At 49.7% G+C, this 16,997-nt stretch overlaps 2 protein-coding genes across 14 annotated transcripts in view; both read right to left on the bottom strand.

The window, feature by feature from the left end:
• GLE1 (GLE1 RNA export mediator) overlaps window positions 1-1,795 on the bottom strand; it is a 43,866-nt gene extending 42,071 nt beyond the window's left edge. For all 3 annotated transcript variants that reach the window (XR_013829095.1, XM_079926721.1, XM_079926722.1), the window contains exon 1: window positions 1,609-1,795. Coding sequence is in view for 2 of the 3 variants with exons in the window: in XM_079926721.1 (XP_079782847.1) it covers window positions 1,609-1,707 (99 nt within the window). In the remaining variant the exon portion in view is untranslated. The remainder of the gene's footprint in view (window positions 1-1,608) is intronic.
• Window positions 1,796-3,718: 1,923 nt separating this feature from the next.
• The window catches only part of ODF2 (outer dense fiber of sperm tails 2), a 30,932-nt gene continuing 17,653 nt past the window's right edge, over window positions 3,719-16,997 (bottom strand). For 10 of the 11 annotated variants that reach the window (XM_079926625.1, XM_079926628.1, XM_079926629.1 and 7 more), the window contains 12 exons: window positions 16,242-16,313; window positions 16,004-16,120; window positions 15,184-15,369; window positions 14,550-14,659; window positions 12,677-12,812; window positions 10,238-10,348; window positions 9,988-10,092; window positions 8,799-8,957; window positions 7,352-7,452; window positions 5,704-5,866; window positions 5,155-5,280; window positions 3,719-4,707 (listed from right to left, as the gene is read on the bottom strand). In XM_079926625.1, coding sequence (XP_079782751.1) covers window positions 4,519-4,707; window positions 5,155-5,280; window positions 5,704-5,866; window positions 7,352-7,452; window positions 8,799-8,957; window positions 9,988-10,092; window positions 10,238-10,348; window positions 12,677-12,812; window positions 14,550-14,659; window positions 15,184-15,369; window positions 16,004-16,120; window positions 16,242-16,313 — 1,575 coding nt within the window. In that variant the 3' untranslated portion in view covers window positions 3,719-4,518. Of the gene's footprint in view, window positions 4,708-5,154; window positions 5,281-5,703; window positions 5,867-7,351; window positions 7,453-8,694; window positions 8,958-9,987; window positions 10,093-10,237; window positions 10,349-12,676; window positions 12,813-14,549; window positions 14,660-15,183; window positions 15,370-16,003; window positions 16,121-16,241; window positions 16,314-16,997 lie in introns of those variants that run through there. The other variant, XM_079926627.1, reaches the window with a different exon arrangement.

Below are 16,997 nucleotides of genomic sequence, written 5' to 3'. Positions count from 1 at the left end.
CTATATTAGATTAGGAGTGGTGAGAGGGGGCATCCTTGTCTTGCTCCAGATTTTAGCAGGAAGGCTTTCAGCTTTTCACCACCACAGAGTATTGTGTTGACTGTGGGTCTGTCCCACAATAAAAGTAGCTTTATTTGTCCCATAATAAAAGTAGCTTTTATTTGAATTTGAGACAACTTTTTACTCTTTCTTTACGCCAAAATAAATTCCAGGAGCAAAGTTTCAAATGTAAAAAATAAACCCATAAAAAACACCATCAACGGAGAAAATAATTTCAACTGACAAACTAGAAAAAAAGATGCAATATATATCACAGATAAAGGAATATTATTATCCTTAATACATAAAGAACTTATAAAATATTAGCAAAACCCCAATAGAAAAATGAGCAAAAGACATAAACTGGCAAATATACACACACAAGGTTACAAGTAGTGGATCACAACTCATTGAATAAAATAGGAACCCATGAGGATACTGATATAAACAATTAAACAGAAGGAACCCATGAGGATTCTGATATGAATAATTAAACGGAAGAGAAAAGAAAGCTCTTCCTTACAGTAGAACGCCAGCTAACAAATGTAGGAATGGTAGCTATAAAGAAACACCATTCGTCTACATCACAGAAAAGACTGATTCAGGAAGAAATCACCAATAAATGCTAACGGTGGAGGTTTGATAAGAAAAAAATATTTTGGTGTAACCTTGGACTACCTCTCAACAAAATACTAAGAAGTTACAAAAGCGAAAATGATGAACTTTAAGTGAATTTTACGTGGAAATATCTGGAAGTTACCGTTGTAACCAAGTGATCAATGTGAGCATCACCAGTGCTGGGATGGGCTGAAGCATCTATGTGTGACTGATGTGACTTACTGAGGACACAGCATCATTTCTGTGGTAGTCCTGCTAAGAATGCATAATCTGAGTCTACACCATACAGATTCAGGCTGCAATTCATCCTATAGAATGTAACATATGTATTCTTTAAAACCGTCAAAGACATGAAGACAGAAATGCTTTAGAAGTGTTTCACATTTAAGTCTGAAGATACAAGACACCATACCTGTAGCTAGATTACCAACAACTCGGGAAGAGGAGTTATGCCTTAACCGTCTCTATATTCCCCCACCTGCGCGGTCTAGTACAGGGCTTTGCGAATCTTAGATGCAGTGACCACGCCCCCATTAAAGTTCCCAGGTCCGTCCAGCTTCCGTCGTCTAAAAGTTTGGTCATTTCACTGGCAGCAATAAGTTAGGTCCTGTTAACCGTTCACCACTAAATCTGGATCTCCTAACACAAGAGACGCGCAGTAAACTAACTGACCCTGAGAGGCCAGGATTGCTTTGACAACATAGGCGCAGGCACCTAACGCCAGCTGCGGGGAGCAATGAAGCCTTCAAAGAGCACGTCTGAAGGGGAGCTCCACGGAAGGCTAGAATAGGCGAGAGACGGTAGTGCACACACGGGAGTCAAGCAGCAAACCCGGGCTGTTACAAGAACGCACCGGTTCCCTGGCGCAGGACATGCCAAGGGCTAGGGAAGAGCAGAGTCCCGTGACGAGGGGCAGGAAGGACCACCGCCCCCTTTGGGGCCACTGCTCACCTCGCCCCGCAACAGCCAATCGCGGTGGTAGCAAATGCGACCTTTCTCAGACCTGCGCAGCGCCTGCAGGGTCTCCCAGCAGCGACCCTCGGAAGGCATGGCCTGCCCCGCTACAGGTCTCCAGGGGCGCCGCTTGAGACAAAACGAGTCCTCGAATCAGCCGACCGGAAACAGGTGCTCGCTTCCGCTTCCGGGGCGCACACGTAGCGACGCAGTTCAATCCCGCCCCTAACGGCTGCATGGCCCCACCTCCGGCACTGAGCCCGCCCACCAACGCGCCTGCGCACAGGGCTTGGCCCGAGGCTCGCTCCCCTGCAGGGAGCTACGACCTGGGGGCTTCAGAAGGCTGGGCCTCCCGGGTTGCAGAAAACTGAACAGGTATTGATGAGCATGTGGAGAAATTGGAACCCTCATACATACGCTGCCAGTGGGACTCTAAAATGGGTCAACTCCTGTGGAAGACAGTCTGGCAGTTCATCAAAAGGTTAAAGAGGGACTTCCCTGGCAGTGGTTAAGACTCGTGCGCTTCCACTGCAGGGGGCGCGGGTTCCATACCTGGTCGGGGAATTAAGATCCCGCCTGCCTGCGGCCAAAAAAGTTACCATTAACCCAGCAGTTCTACTAAATATATACGCGAAAGAAATGTGTCCACAAAAAACTGGTAGAATATTGAATTACTTGTAACAGCCAAAAAATGGAAACACGTGTGTTCGTCAACCAATGAGTCAATAAAATATGGTGTATCCACAAAATGTGATATTATTGGGCCATAAAAATGAAGTACAAATACACGCTACGACATGAACCTTGAAAACATCGTGCTGAGTGAAAGAAGCCAGTCACAATATGGTATGATTTATGTGAAATGTCCAGAGTGACAAAGCCAGAGAAACAGACTATTAGTGGTTGCCAGGGGCTGGGGGGAGGGGAATGGGGAGCAGCTGCTAATGGTATGGGTTCCACTGGGGTGTGATGACAATGTTCGAGAATTAGCTAAAGGTGGTGGTCGCACAACTTTGAATATACTAAAAGCCACTGAATTATACACTTTAAAAGAGTGAATTTTATGTGAATTATCTCTCAGTAAATGAAATGTTCACCATTGCCTGAGGCCAGCTTTAACTAGGACCCTTTAACTTTTGACCCTTTTGCCCATTTCATGGGATCTCAGTCTGAGGCAGAAAGGAAAACTCTCGAGTTTGAAGCAATATAAACATTTCCCACAAACTCTCTGGACTTTTTGGAATACAACATTTTACGAAGAAAAATAGAACGCTCTTGGGAGAATACCAGCAATGGACCGGAAAAGAGGTGCTTCCCGCACCATCGTTACAAATAGCAGAACCCTGCACTGAGGAGGTTTTCATTAGTTTGGCAAACTAATGAAATGACAAACTATACAGAAATGAATGCACATCGGTGTAAGTTTGCCAACTGTTTTTTCTTAGGAAGAGCTTTCATACATTGTATGAAAGTTCAAGTCCATTTGTGTTAAGGGTGTGAAAATAGGCTTGGTTTTGTGGCAGTGGTAGCCGGTAGTAGTGATTTCAGTGACCTTCCTTGGCAAAATTAAAAGCTGGAAATAAAATTAAAAACAAACAAACAAAAAAACCCAAAACATTAAAAGCTGGAAACTACGCATGTCTCCAAAACGGGGGGGATGGGGGGGGTGGGGCGGTTCTGGTAGTGGAATCCAGATGGCTGGGTGGGAGCCATTGCTTTTGAGGACATAGGGGAACTCCTGGACTTGGGTTAGAGTGGCTGAGAGAGGACCAGACTGGATCTCCCAGAAGTCAGTACCAGCATAGTACACCAAATTTGTTCTCTTCTCTCTGAAGAATTTTTTTTTCTTTTAAATACAGGAAAATGTGAAGAGAACAAAAATAGCCCATAACCTTATCATTCAGAAAACAATTAACATTAAAAAAATAGTAATACATACACATCCCATCTTCCTCCTAACAGCTAAAGTAGGCTGCCCTCACACACTGAGCAGTGCCCTTCAGTGTGTCTCCTCCAGGCCTTTCATGGGATTGTAAGTGAAAGCACGCAAAGGAGAAAGAGCCAGCCTGGCCAAAATGAAATGAGGAGTCTCACACACCAAGTCCTTTAAAAACGTTTACTGGCTCTCCTGCAGCATTTTACTGAATCATTTTTAGAAGAGGGCTGGGGCGGGTAAAGGAAATCATCCGATGGAGACTTAAATACTGATTATAAAAGCTTTTTGTAAAACAACATACATGTTTCAAGAATAAATGCATTCCACAGATACAAACCTGGCAAAGAGAAAAATCAATGAGATTGGGATTGTACTTTTACAAGGCGAACTGGACATAAGCCCTCGAGTGTCTATTGGCAAGTGCGTGAGGGCAAGTGGCCTTGAGGAAACTTGGCCATGAGAGGTTTCCACTGGGCTTGGGAGGGGAGCACCTTGGGGAAAACACCATACCCGTGAAATAAGGGAAACAGCAAGTGAACATGAGGAGCAGTGAGGACCTCTGGCGAACAGCTCCTGCTGGTTCAGGTCAGGGAAAACCCAAGAGACAGTCCTAAAAAGAAGAGAGCTGTAAGGGAACTGGAGGGCAAGTCCAGTCCAAACATTCTCTTGGGAAAGGAATGAGAAAAGTCACGGTGAGTTACAATCTGACCCTAATAGTAGTAACTTTAAGGCCTGTCAGGGTAATTAAAAACTTCCGTCAGGCGATGCTGTCAGAGAGGAGAGAACGAAGTGGGTTCTGCTTCATCCCCTGCTGCTTCAGGCACTTTTCTGGAGCTAGTAGCTAAGACAAGACCCTGAACATACTTCATCACAGGACGAGAGAGGAAAACCAACAGGCTTTCTGGGTATGGCTTAGCAAAGCCTCAGTTCCCACGGCATCCATCCGAGCTCCTAGCCCAAGAGTGGCTGCCTTAGGCAGGAGGAGACCGGGAGCGGATGGGAGAGCTCGTTAGGTAGGAAGTGTAGGGACCATCCCCAAACACGTTGGCATAGGACGACTTCAGGAACTGGACGTAGTTCTGCATGCTGCGGTTGGTGCTCTCCGACTGCTCCAGGCGGTCTTTCAGGTCTTGCAGGCGGCTCTGGTAGCGGCGGTCAGCCTAAGAGGAGGAACGGGGGCGGGGCCAAGTGTGTGTGACATCCAGAACAGACAAACCCATAGCGACAGAGACTTTATTAGTGGTTGCCAGGGGTTGGGGCAGGGGAATGGGAGTGGCTGCTAACAGGTAATTTTCTTTCTGAAAATATTCTAAACCTGGATTGTGGTGATAATGGCACAACACTGAATATACTCAGAACCACTGAATTGTGCAATTTGAATGAGGGAATTTTACGGTAAATGCTGTCTTAACAAAACTGTTAATAAAAAAGGGGGTTGGCCTGGGATATCCTGAAGGGACGGGAAAGTGATGCGAGAAAAATAAAACCATGTCATATTCATAAAAACAACAGAACATCTTGCCCTGCAGGCGCCAGGAAGCTCAGATCTCAACCCACTCCCTTCTTGTCTGCTCCTACCCCGTCCTCCCACCCCCAGCCCGACTCACATCATCCCGGCTCCGCCGGAGCTGGCTGAGTTCAGTCTTGGTCCTGCTCAGCTGGGCCTCAAGGTCCAGGATTTTGTTCTGGGCTGCTCGCTCCTTGGAGGCTGCGTGCTCCTTGGTTTGTTCCACCTGCCAGAAACGCACAGAGGTGGGGCTGGCTTACCTGGCATGGGGAACACCTGGTAAAGAGAAGGCTGGGCCGCTCCCACTAACTGGTCTCGCTGCGGACAATTCTCTGGAGCCTCAGGGCAGGAGCAAACTATGGGGACAACTTCTGCAACCCCGCTTTACCTGCCCTTTGCCAACGCTCCATGAGTCATCACCTAAGACGTGGTACACCTGTCTGATGCCCACTCAGGCAGCAATCAAAGGAGCGGTTGTGAATAAAGTGCCAAGTCCTTTACGATAATTGCTCACTTGATCCTTATGATGATTTCATGAGGCAGGTACTACTTCTATGTGCCCATTTCTCAGATGGAGAGATAGGCTCAGAGGGGTTAGGCGATTTGTCCAAAGACACAGAGATAGGTTAGTAATAGAATTGAGACTGACCTGCCTCCTGGCATCTTCAATGGCGCTCTCCAACTGCCTCGCCAGGGTCCCACATTCCCGGGTTTTCTCTTCTAGTCGCAGCTGGGACTGGTGGATTGCCTCCTCCCTCTTGGCAATCACCTGTAGGAACTCGATATTCTGGGCACTGGTCGCCTCCAGTTTCCTAGGTGAAAGCATTCAATCAGATCCTGCTCGTCCCCCTGCCTGTCGGGTTCCACACAGCTGGGGGCTGCCAGCCACCCCGGGCTGGGGTTCTCATCACACCAAGAATCTCCAAGGAACAACAGGAATAAACCAAAGAAATCTGCTGAGCAGCAAGGCAGCAAGGAGCTGTACGAAGAGTGGGAGAAGCACAGACTGACCGCGGCTGTGCTAAGTCTGTATGTCATCACGTGTAATACAGCAACTTGAGGCTCAGGCAGGTGGGTTCCATCATGATTCCCACTTTACAGATGAAGAAACTGAGCCGAAGACAGCTGAAGTCACTGGCTGAGGCCAGCACAGCTAGCACGTCTGTCACCGAAACCTACATGCTTAACTTCTTCTGTTCACTGTTGCCTCCCTCAGCAAAGGGACTTCAGCTGCGCCACTCGACATCATACATGACCAGCCATGGGGCAGCAGTGACCATCCCGTGTGTACACATGGTCCCCGCTGCACTTCCAGGGCACCTTCCAATTTAAGGAGCTCTGCAAGTCCTGCTGAATCCAGCTACACCTTCGAGGCCAGCAGAGTAGAGGTGGAGCCCAAGGCAGACCACCTGCTTTAAGTCCCTGCTGGCAGGCTGTGTGAGCCACCTGGGCCAGTTACAGCCTCCTGGGACCCCAAGCCTTTCACCTCTGAAAACTGAGGCTCCAGCCCTCATTTTACAGATGCTAAAAGCCCTGGAGGAAGACAGTCTAAGTCGCAGCTTTGCCAAGTACCAGCTATATGACCTTGGGCAAGTCACTTAACCTCTCCCTGAGCTCAGTTTCCTCACATCTAAGATATCAACTCATATATACTAACATATATGGCACATTTTTGCATGCCGGGTAGTAATGCTAAGCCCTTTGAGGATTATCTCATGGAGGACTCACAATAATCCCATGAGCTGGGTTGTTATCCCTACCTTGGTCCCTTTCTCAAGGTGAGTAAACAGAGGTTCAAAGGGTGAAATGACTTGCTCAAGATCACAATGCAGGTTAAGTGGCCAAGTTGGGACCAAGGCCCAGAGCTTCTGATTCCAAAATGTGTCCTCTTTACCCGACTGCTTCCAATAGTCCATGAGGAACAGGGAAGAACAGATCAGAAAGGTCTTGGGAAGGACGATCGGGAACAAAGAGCAGAATGGGGGGAGGCCCCCATCGCAGCGTCCTGGCCCTGCCCGTTTGCTTGGACGAAGCGTGCCTTTCTGATAGGTGATGCCTATGGATGGTCTGACCTTGATCACACTGCTATGGAGCGTCCCCCCTGGCCGGAGAACGCCTTCCTCTCTCCCACAATGCCTACCACTGCAATGGAAGCAGCTTTTCCTCTAAGGTCTGCCTAGTACCTTCCAGGGCCTTGAGTCCCTCAAACACTTCTGCACACTAGGCCCAAAGCAGCTAAGTGGCTGAAAGTCTCAGGTCCTAGGAAGAGGACAGAGATGGGACCAAGTGCCTCTAACCTCTCCAGTTCATCCACCTTCAGACTCAGCTGTTTATTTTCCTTCTGGGAAGCCTGATGTTTCTCTCTTGCCATCTCCAGCTTGTCCCCCTGATGTTCGATCTAAAATGACAGGAACACAGACTGGTTTACGAAAGAACTTCCCGGTACAGCCCTCCCTTCTCCCTGTGACCTGTCATCCACACCCAGGAGAGAGGCACACTGCCCTCAGCAGGCATCTGAGTCTCAACGCACAACCTGGAGGAGAGGGGAGAGCGGGGACAGGTTAGGCCCGACCCCCGAGACTGAAGGCTTTCCTGCGCCGAGAGAAGCCAGCTTCGATCCTGAAGAGCCACGACGACACTTCCTTGATCAGGAGAGGCCAGTCAGTGGGATCTGGGCGGACGTGAGAAGGCAGAAGCAGACGGCAGGCCTAACTGGCCCACATGACACACCACGGAGCTTTACCGAGGATGTAGTTGGGACCGCTGAGTTCATTCTTCTTAAATGGGGACAAATGCAGGCAAGGCCACAGGAAATCTACTGAGTCCTTCAGGCTGTCAAGTTTGAGAAGTTATCCAGAAGGCTGCTTTCTGCAGAAGCCTCAGACGTCTGGGCCTGAAAGGCCCTGAGAATGCTCAGGTTCAAGAGAAGCCTGGTGATTTAAGAGTGCTGAGAACCTGGGCTTGGGAACCAGACAGAGCTGGCTGGGTTCCAATCCCTGTTGACAAGTATTAGCTCTGTGACCTCAGGCAATGACTTCTCCCCTCTATGCCCTGGGCTGCTTTCTGTAAAATGGGGAAAATAAGACCCCTTACAAAGTTCCCGGGAGAATTCAATGAGGGAATGCTGGAGCACCGAGCACGTGCTCAAACAATGGTAGCTACTTTCACTGGTACTACAAGGAAGCAGGTTAAGAGAGGGGAAGGGTCTTGCCCAAGGTCACAGTGCAGACGAGAGGCATAGCATTTCTTAGACACCGTAGGCTTGGTTCCAGTAACCCAGAGGCAGACTGCTTCTGGTAGAAAGGAAGTCCTCTTTCAGGACCCCTAGCTCAGGCAAGGGGTCTGTTAAGACTACGGAAAGGCAGCTAAAGCAAGAGAAAGATGGAAAAAAAGAAAACCTATGGCTTGGTGTCTGCTGGTGGCGCATGGCTGAGGGCAGCAGCGGAGCGGGAAGGGCAGAGGCTGGCGGAGCCTTGGAACCCTCGGGGAGGGGCAAGAGCAGGAGGGCCCGGCAGCTCCAATCGAGTGGCGGCTCCTATAACTACAATCACATTGTGCAAACACAAGGCATTTGGCACACCAGACTTTTATTTCACAGCACTGATGATAGCTCACTCCTCTGAGAAAGCGGCAGCCAAGAAAAAGGAAGTGGTCCTCCCTGGGGGCCGGGGGGCGTGCAGCTCATCTTGGTAAGCGGGCCCCTGCTCGGGCTAGTTCGTGGGAACCTTTCTGCCAGTCCCTTACCCGGCTGCGCAGGTCTGATATGATGGCTGTGAGGTCGATATTCTTCCTCTCATAGCCCTGCAGCTGGTCTTGGCACTCTGCCAGCTTAGCCTCCGTGATCTTGAGAATATCAGGCAGCTGCTGCAGGTCAGCCAGCTGGGACTGGAACTGCCTCCGCGCCTGGAGTGGGAGAGAGGGGCCCACCGTTGGGAAGGGCCTGGCTGTTGAAGAGGCCAGGCAGAGTGCTTTGGATTTAGGGCAGGGCCGCCCTTAGTCCCCAGAAAGGATCCTGAAAGATCCACGGGCAGAAGTGCGGCCTCCCTGCAGGCCACTGAGGGTGTCTAGCTGATCTCTGGGGGGACACACTTGGCCCTGACTGGCCACTTGAGCCTGCCACTCCTTCAGTCATTGAAGAATAATGGCAACCATGTAGCAAACTCCAGGACCCAGGCATTACTCATTAAATTCATACAACAACCTATTAAGTAGGTGCCGTTATCCCCATATAAGGACGCTGAGGATCAAAGGATCATTTGCCCGTGGTCACTCAGCTACAAATTGGCAGAGGCAGGATTCAAGTCTAGTCTAACCTCAAAGCCCCTGGGAAGGCAATCACAATGCTCTAGGTCAGAGGGAAAGCTACGGCCTATCTGGGCTTAGTGCATCCTTGTATTAACGAGGAGCCTGAGGACTAGAGAGAGGCAGTGACTTGCCCAAGGTTATGCAACAAGTTAATGGCTGAGCCTGGACTCAATCCATCTCCAAGGTTACTATTAAGATGACCCCTTTGCTTCTAGAGAGACAAGTCGTCTCTAGAAGAATAAGGCTCTTTGGGGAAGGGGACAGGAGGAACACTTTCGGTTGGCACAAAATAAAGACACCACACAGAATGAAATAGGCACAGCTAAGGCCTGACAGATCTGTGGATTTGAATCCACTTGGATGTTCCAAGCAGGGGAACTTTTTTTTAAGGAAAGTGAAGAAAGAAGGTAATCAGGATGAGAAAGAGGGATAATGAGGAAGCAGGAGAGAAGGAAGAGATGAGACGAGGAAGGAGAGAGTACGTACACAATAGAGTGGACCAGCCCAGCAATAAGAACCTTCATGAATCTCTGTCATCCACATCGGAAAGGGCCAATGACAAACAAGACGGACAGACTGACAGACATGGGACTGGGTAGGGGAAGAGAGCGAGGAAGGGGAACAATACCGTTTCAATCTCTTTGTTCATCTCATCTTTAAGGATCTTGTTCTCTTTGTCACAGCGTTCCAGCTGGGCAGCCACTTCATCAGCCTCCAGCCTGGTCTTCATCACCTGGGGACCAAGAAAGCATCGGGCCATCTTGGGCAGAGCCAAGTTTTGGTGAAAAACACCTTCCCAGGAGAGGCCTTATGGTAAGTCTCCATCCCAGCCTGCTGGGAGGCGCTGCCCTGGCAGGCTCGGCACCTGAGAGGCCTACCTGACTCTTATAGTTGTCAATCATTCCCTCGTAGTTCTTAACCGATGCCTTCAGTTGCTGAACCTCGACGTGCGCCTGGCTGAGTTTCTCCTCCATAGGGGTGAAGCTAGCCTAGAAGGGATGGCTCGTCGGTCACCAGCGGGAAGGTTCCGGGGCAGGTGGCCATCCCAACCCCAGCTCCTACTCCGAGGGGCCAGCAAAGGGAAGCCCCACCTACTCAAACCCACACCAGCAGTTTTCCTCAGAGAGGCACCAGGGCAGGATTCCTGATAAGACCAACTCAAGTGCATACAGATGCAAATAAGAGACTCCTGTGTTTTTTGTTCTTATTACAAAAAGCAGTACATTATGGGGGAATTCCCTGGCGGTTCAGTGGTTAGGACTCAGTTCAGCACTTTCACTGCCAGGGGCCCGGGTCCAATCCCTGGTTAGGGAACTAAGATCCCACAAGCCTTGCGGCTTGGCCAAAAAAAAAAAAAAAGAGCACTACATTATCCTAAAGACAAGGGAGATAAAACCAAGAAAAATGAATCATGATGCCTTATTATATGGCTATATATTGATAACCGTGTAGCTATTTTATTTTTTCCAATAAGAATGGGATTATGATATACTTACTGCCTTGCAACGAACTTTTTCAATTAACAAGTAAGTTGGGAACTACTTCTCTCATCAATGAATGTTCTCCTACAACCCAAATGCTCACCTTAGCAGATGGGACAAAATAAATCACGGTATCTCAAAAAAATAACAAGCAATCATTTAAAAGAGATAAAGCAAAAACAAAAATCTAAAAAGATATCCACGGAATATGGTTGAAGGAGAAAAGCGAGCTGCAGAATAATGGTTGGATGAATGGATGTGCATGTGTTTGAATGTGTATGTGAGTATCAGGGGAAAAAACTGGAAAAATACACATCTACGGTAACAGGGACCTTCACTTCTATATAACGTTTCTGTGATGTTTTCAACTTTCACTATGAGCATATTTTATCTTTGTAATGATAACAGCTAGGAAAATACACTTCTACAATCATTTTGAACAGTCACACTGTGTTTCACCACACAGACATACCATACTGCAACCAATACCCCAGCTAATTGTTAGACACGGGGCTTATCTGTCATTTATCCAACAATTGCACTACAAGAAATGAGATACTACTATCCTCCCACCAGAGTGGCTAAAATGAAGAAGATGGACAATACCAAGTATTATCTCACATATCCCTGATGGGAGCGGAAATCTGTACAACCGCTTTACTATTTGGTGACATCTACCACAGCTGAATTTGTGTACACCACCTGACGACTTGGCATTTCTATTATACTTCAAGGTATAGAAACTGTAAAAATACACCAAATATATGCACCAAAAGAGGTACAAAGACGTTCTACAACCCAAATGTCCACCGACAGGAAAATGGATAAACACATCGTGGTACATTCATACACTGCACTGCACTGAGAATGATGAACTGCCACACATGACATGGGTAACTTCCACAAACATAATGCTGACTAAAAGCCATAAAGGCCAGGCACAAAGTTCAAAACCAGGCAAACTAATCTGCGGTGACAGAAGTCAGGATAACCGTGCCCTTGGCAGGGGGTGTCTGTAACTAGGCAAGGTCACCGGGGTGCTGGCTTTAAGGTTCAATCAGGGTGACTGATGGACAAAGTTACATTCATTTTGTGTACCTTTCTGTATTATACTTCCTTAAAATCAATTTTACTTAAAAAAAGTCAGTAATAAATAAATAAATAAATAAATAAATAGATCTAGATGTTATTGCCCAGATCAACTAAAAACCAAGATCCAACCTGGCTCTGCAACATCTACCTCTTTTCGGTTGCCTCTCGCCCTCGGTGATCTGGGAGGGTGTAGAGGGAGTGGTTAAGAGCTAGTGGTTAGAGCCCCAGGGTCAGACTGAGGTTCAAATCCCAACTCCAACGCTTCCAAGGGCAAAATCTTGGCAAGAAACTTAAACTCTAAGCTTCAGTTTCCTTAGTCTGTAAAGTAGAGATAATAATTACACTATTGGGAGGCTAAAGTGAGAATTAATGCATGTGAAGGGGCCCAGTAGTGCCCCAGAAGAGTCAATGTTAACCTCAAAGTCAGGTCCATCTCACGTGCAGGGGCTGACTGTCATGCTAAGCACTTCACATGCATCACCACCTTCTCACAAGGACCTCATTTCCTCCCGCTGAGGAAACTGCAGCAACACAGGAGGAAACGTCACGTTCAGGTCCTGCAGCTCTAAGAGGCAGAGTCAGGACTTGAATCCAGGTCTTTCCGACTCCAGAACAAGCCCTCTTATCACGCTGCTGCCTCCAGGCCCTCTGAAGGCCCCGGTGGTCATCTCTGGGGCCCAACCAGGAGTACCATCAGCCTCTGCTCTCCACCCAACCGTCCTGGTCCCGGCTCTCACTACCGACCTTCAGCCTCTCATTCTCTAGCTTGAATGCGGAGTACTCGGCAGTCTGCCGGTGTAGTCTCTCCACCAGGCTGTCCCGGTCTTCCCGCATCTTCTCCTCCAAGGTTTGTTGTTGGTTTACAAGATCTGTCACCCGGCTGGAAGGTCACAAAGTGAAAGCAGACAGAATCAATTCCACAGGTTGTGAGCAGCCCTGGACTTGGTATGGAGTAGGGCCAAGTGTTCCTACCCAGGTCACCCATGTCTCTCTTCTTGGCACCTGCCTGCTCCCCAGTCTCCACCCTGAGGAGCAGCTGCCCTGCCACTGCCGCCTGTGGCATTCCCAGGTATCCCACTTCGTATTAACAGCCTTTTAAGGTTTGTCTCTCATACCACCCCCTCCAAGAAGCCTTCTCTGTTGTGATCCTCCCGTGAGGCTGAGACACTCCCTGAAGACAAAGTCCAGAGACACAGTCCCTCCCCAGCTCCCCACGGCACCCCCTGGATCTCTTAACCCGTTAGGAACTGAAGTTAGGACAGAACTCGCAGGCCCAGTGGTCAGGGATAACCCCAGGCACCCGTCTCCCTCAGACACATATTCCACTGGGGTTCTGTCTCCTCCAGTCGAGGGCAGGTGCCATGAGCAATAACAAGGCACAAGCTTCCCTTGCTCCCTTCCCCTACCTGCAGGCCCTCAGCAGGGCTATAATCCAAGAATAGAGACTGAGGAGAAGAGCACTGGGGCTTTTGACTGTAGACCCACCTGATACTGCAGAACCTTTGCACAGTGTATGTTTTCAGTATTGATAAATTACAGTTCACCACTCAGCAAATATTTAGTGAGTACTGACTAGGCCCAAGGAAACGCCTTGTATTGGTTTACTGGCAAACTCCTACGCAACTTTATTTTTTAGTTTTTAATTTTTTTAATTTATTTATTTCATTTATTTATTTTTGGCTGCGTTGGGTCTTCGTTGCTGCACACGGGCTTTCTCTAGTTGCAGCGAGTGGGGGCTACTCTTCGTCGAGGTGCGCAGGCTTCTCATTGCGGTGGCTTCTCTTGTTTCAGAGCACGGGCTCTAGGCGAGCGGGCTTCAGTAGTTGCGGCACGCGGGCTCAGTAGCTGTGGCTCGCGGGCTCTAGAGTGCAGGCTCAGTAGTTGTGGCACACGGGTTTAGTTGCTCCACGGCATGCGGGATCTTCCCGGACCAGGGCTCGAACCCATGTCCCCAGCATTGGCAGGTGGATTCATAACCACTGTGCCACCAGGGAAGTCCAATGCATTTGTTTTTTTACTGCTGTAACCTTCAAGGCCAACACATAGCCTGTTATATAGTATGCTCGATAAGTATCTTTAAATGAATGATCACATGACTATAGCTGACTCTGAGAATGGTCACTGTTGACAGTTCGCCAGTGGCAAGAAAGGTATGAGTTCAGTCACCTTCAACTTGAGGCCACTTTTGCCCCCTACTCCCAGGCCATACCTCTGACCTACTGACTGGTGGACAAAACGACTGAGAGAAGACAGAGGGATTACCAGCTGCCCTGTGCCCCAAGGACAGGAAGGAGGATACCTTCCTGGGTGCCTGTGCCCATTTCCCATGCCGTGCAGACTGGGGCCCAGCTCAAGCCCAGGTGTGAGCAGAGAAGGCCCCTGCATAGTGCCTGCCGGGGGGTAGGATGCTGGGGCGGGGGCTGGCACCAGGACCCAGGGTCCAACCAGAAGGCCCACCCCAGGGCCGCCCACAGCTCAGTCCGATGCAGTCCCTGACCAGAGGAGACCAGATGGCAGCTGTGTGAGCGACGTGAGCTGTCGCGGGTTGCCTGGCGCCGTGCGCTGGCACACCCCCTCCTCCCATTGGCCCACACGCCCTCTCCTAACACAGACGTACTCGTTCAGGACAATAATTTCCAGCTCGAGGTCCCCCTTGTCTTTCACAACTTGGTTGTAGCGGCTCCTCCATGATTCCAGAGTGGATAAAGCTTCAGCAACATAAAGATCCTGGGAACATGGGACAGAAGGGTCCATCAGCCTGGTGTCACCGCTGAAGCCAAGCGAGCTGGGAGTCACCCCAGGTCACCCCTCACCCTGATAACTTCAACCTCACTCCTGAAATTCCTTCCTAGAAGCACTGAGAGTGAAGTGGGAGCCCAGCTGTTGCTTTTCAGTTTCCAGCATCCCACGCGCCCTGACTGCAAATCCTTCCTTAACTGTCATTCCCACCCACAATATGGATGTGGTTAAAATGTCCCACAAACCCTCCACTTGTCTCCAGCCAGCTGCCCACCCCCATCGTCATCCTTTTACCCATTTACTGCCCCCCCGCCTCTCCCTCCACCCAGCAGCCAGCAGTCCTCCCAGCTCATTCACCCTTTTCCACTGCCATCTTCCTCTCCGTTCGCCCACCCGCCCGGCCACCTCTACTCAGCTTTTCACCTCTCCCTGCTCAAAGCAGCCATTCGCTGGCAGCCAACCCACCCCCGACCCTTCACCGTCGGCCAGCCCTTCTCGGGGAGGCCTGCTACCTTGTCAGCAAGCTGCACGTGCAGCTGCTCAGCGTACTCCTCACTCTTCTCAGCTCGTTCTTTCTGGGCTCGGATGGCCCTCTTCAAGGACTCTTTGTCTCGTTCTCCCTTCTGCTTCAGTTCCTTCAGCTGCTCCATGATGGCCTCCACTTCCACCTTATGCTGGTTTCCGCTGCGCTCCAGGTTCTGGGAGAGGACGGCCCGGGAGCAGGTGCGGGGAGAGGGACAAGGAAGGCCGGGAAGGGGCAAGGCAGAGAGTAGAGGTGAGAGGGGACGAGCAAAAAGAAGGAATGAGGGAGAGAGAACTCAGGTCAACTGTGTGGAGGCATAAAGCTCCCACAGTGCAGAGCAGAGGTGGAGGCCCTTCCCAGCTCTCCGTAGCACCCCTCCCATTACTGAACCCACTGGGGTCTTAGTGTGAAGATAGAGCTCTTCTGGAATCCTTCCTTGAACTCAGCATAGTGGTCAGAGATATTCCTCAGTCCCTCAGCAGAGCTGTGACCTCAGCAGGTCCCTGGCTCAAAGATGCAAGCTGCATTGGAGCCCACCCCCTACCCCATGGGTAGTTATGAGAACTAAAGGCCTAAGGGATTAAGTGATTGGCTCAGGGGCATGGTACCCAATTGGTCACCGCTGGGAAGGGCACCCAAGACCCTCAGGGTCCACTGCTCTTGCCACTGGCTCAGAGTGCTTTGCCAACAGCGGCCCTGTACACCTTTAGGGCAAAGCCTTCCTGAGTGTGAGAGCCTTGGCCAGGTCACTGCCCTTCGAATGCCAGGCCCCGCCCCCTCCCTTCCCCACTTGTGGGGCTGGCAGGTACCTTGATCTGCATGCAGAGGCGACTGTTCTCTGCCTCTTTGCACCGAAGCTGTGCCTGCAAATGCCCACGCATGGTCTCCATGGACTTCGAAAGCTCAGATGCTGTCTTCGCTTGAGCCTTTGGAGAGACAGAGAAAGTGGCAGAGCCGGGGTTTGAACCCAGCTCTCTGGTTCCAGAGCGCACTCTACCCACTAAGCTCTGCTGGCCCATATAGAGGAGCAACTGCTGGGGACGGTACCTTCTCACATTGTATTTCCTGGAGGAGCTCTTCCACCTCCTTGTCTTTGTCTTGCAGCAGTAATAGCAGGCGCTGGAGAGGGCACACACACACTGTCTGAGCTCCCTGCGAAGGGTGAGGAGGCCCCGCCCAGGGAGGACAAACACTCCTGTGAGTGCCTGGTCACTGGGCCCAAGTCCCAAATACATTGGCCCAAGTCACAGAGACCCTAGCAGGAAGCACCCAGCATCTGTATCACAATTTTTTACAACAATTTAAAATAATGCTAGTTGTGGGACACACTGAAACACAGACTCACAAAACACTAAGGAAGCCCCATAATCCCCCACCCAGAGATCACCATTGTTAGCACACATTAAAAAGTCAGATACCTATTTTGCACTATAACCACATTTACCATAGTGTGATTAAATCTTCTATATCTTTTGAAAAAGCACCTTAACATTTCAATTTACGGATGTATCATAATTTGGTAAGGCTCTCGAGCTGGGAATGCAGGTTTAGGCATTATCACCATGACCGTTGAATCCCCTACAGCGATGTTCGGCCAGGCACCGAGGGCCAAGGGCCAAACCTCGGGAACCATGGTCTCTATTTCTTTCTTTCTCTTGGAGACTCCCAACAGGCATTAATACATGAAAGGCTCCAAAAGGTATTGTAGTTAAGCAGCTGGTTTAACTTGTCATTCAGGCTGGGCAGCAGTTCCCCAAATTTATTTGGCCATGGATCAACCCCCCCTTTTGTTTCTTGTACCCA

Source organism: Stenella coeruleoalba, assembly GCF_951394435.1.
Source record: "Stenella coeruleoalba genome assembly, chromosome: 7".
NCBI lineage: Eukaryota > Metazoa > Chordata > Mammalia > Artiodactyla > Delphinidae > Stenella > Stenella coeruleoalba.
This window is presented reverse-complemented; position numbering and strand designations above follow the sequence as displayed.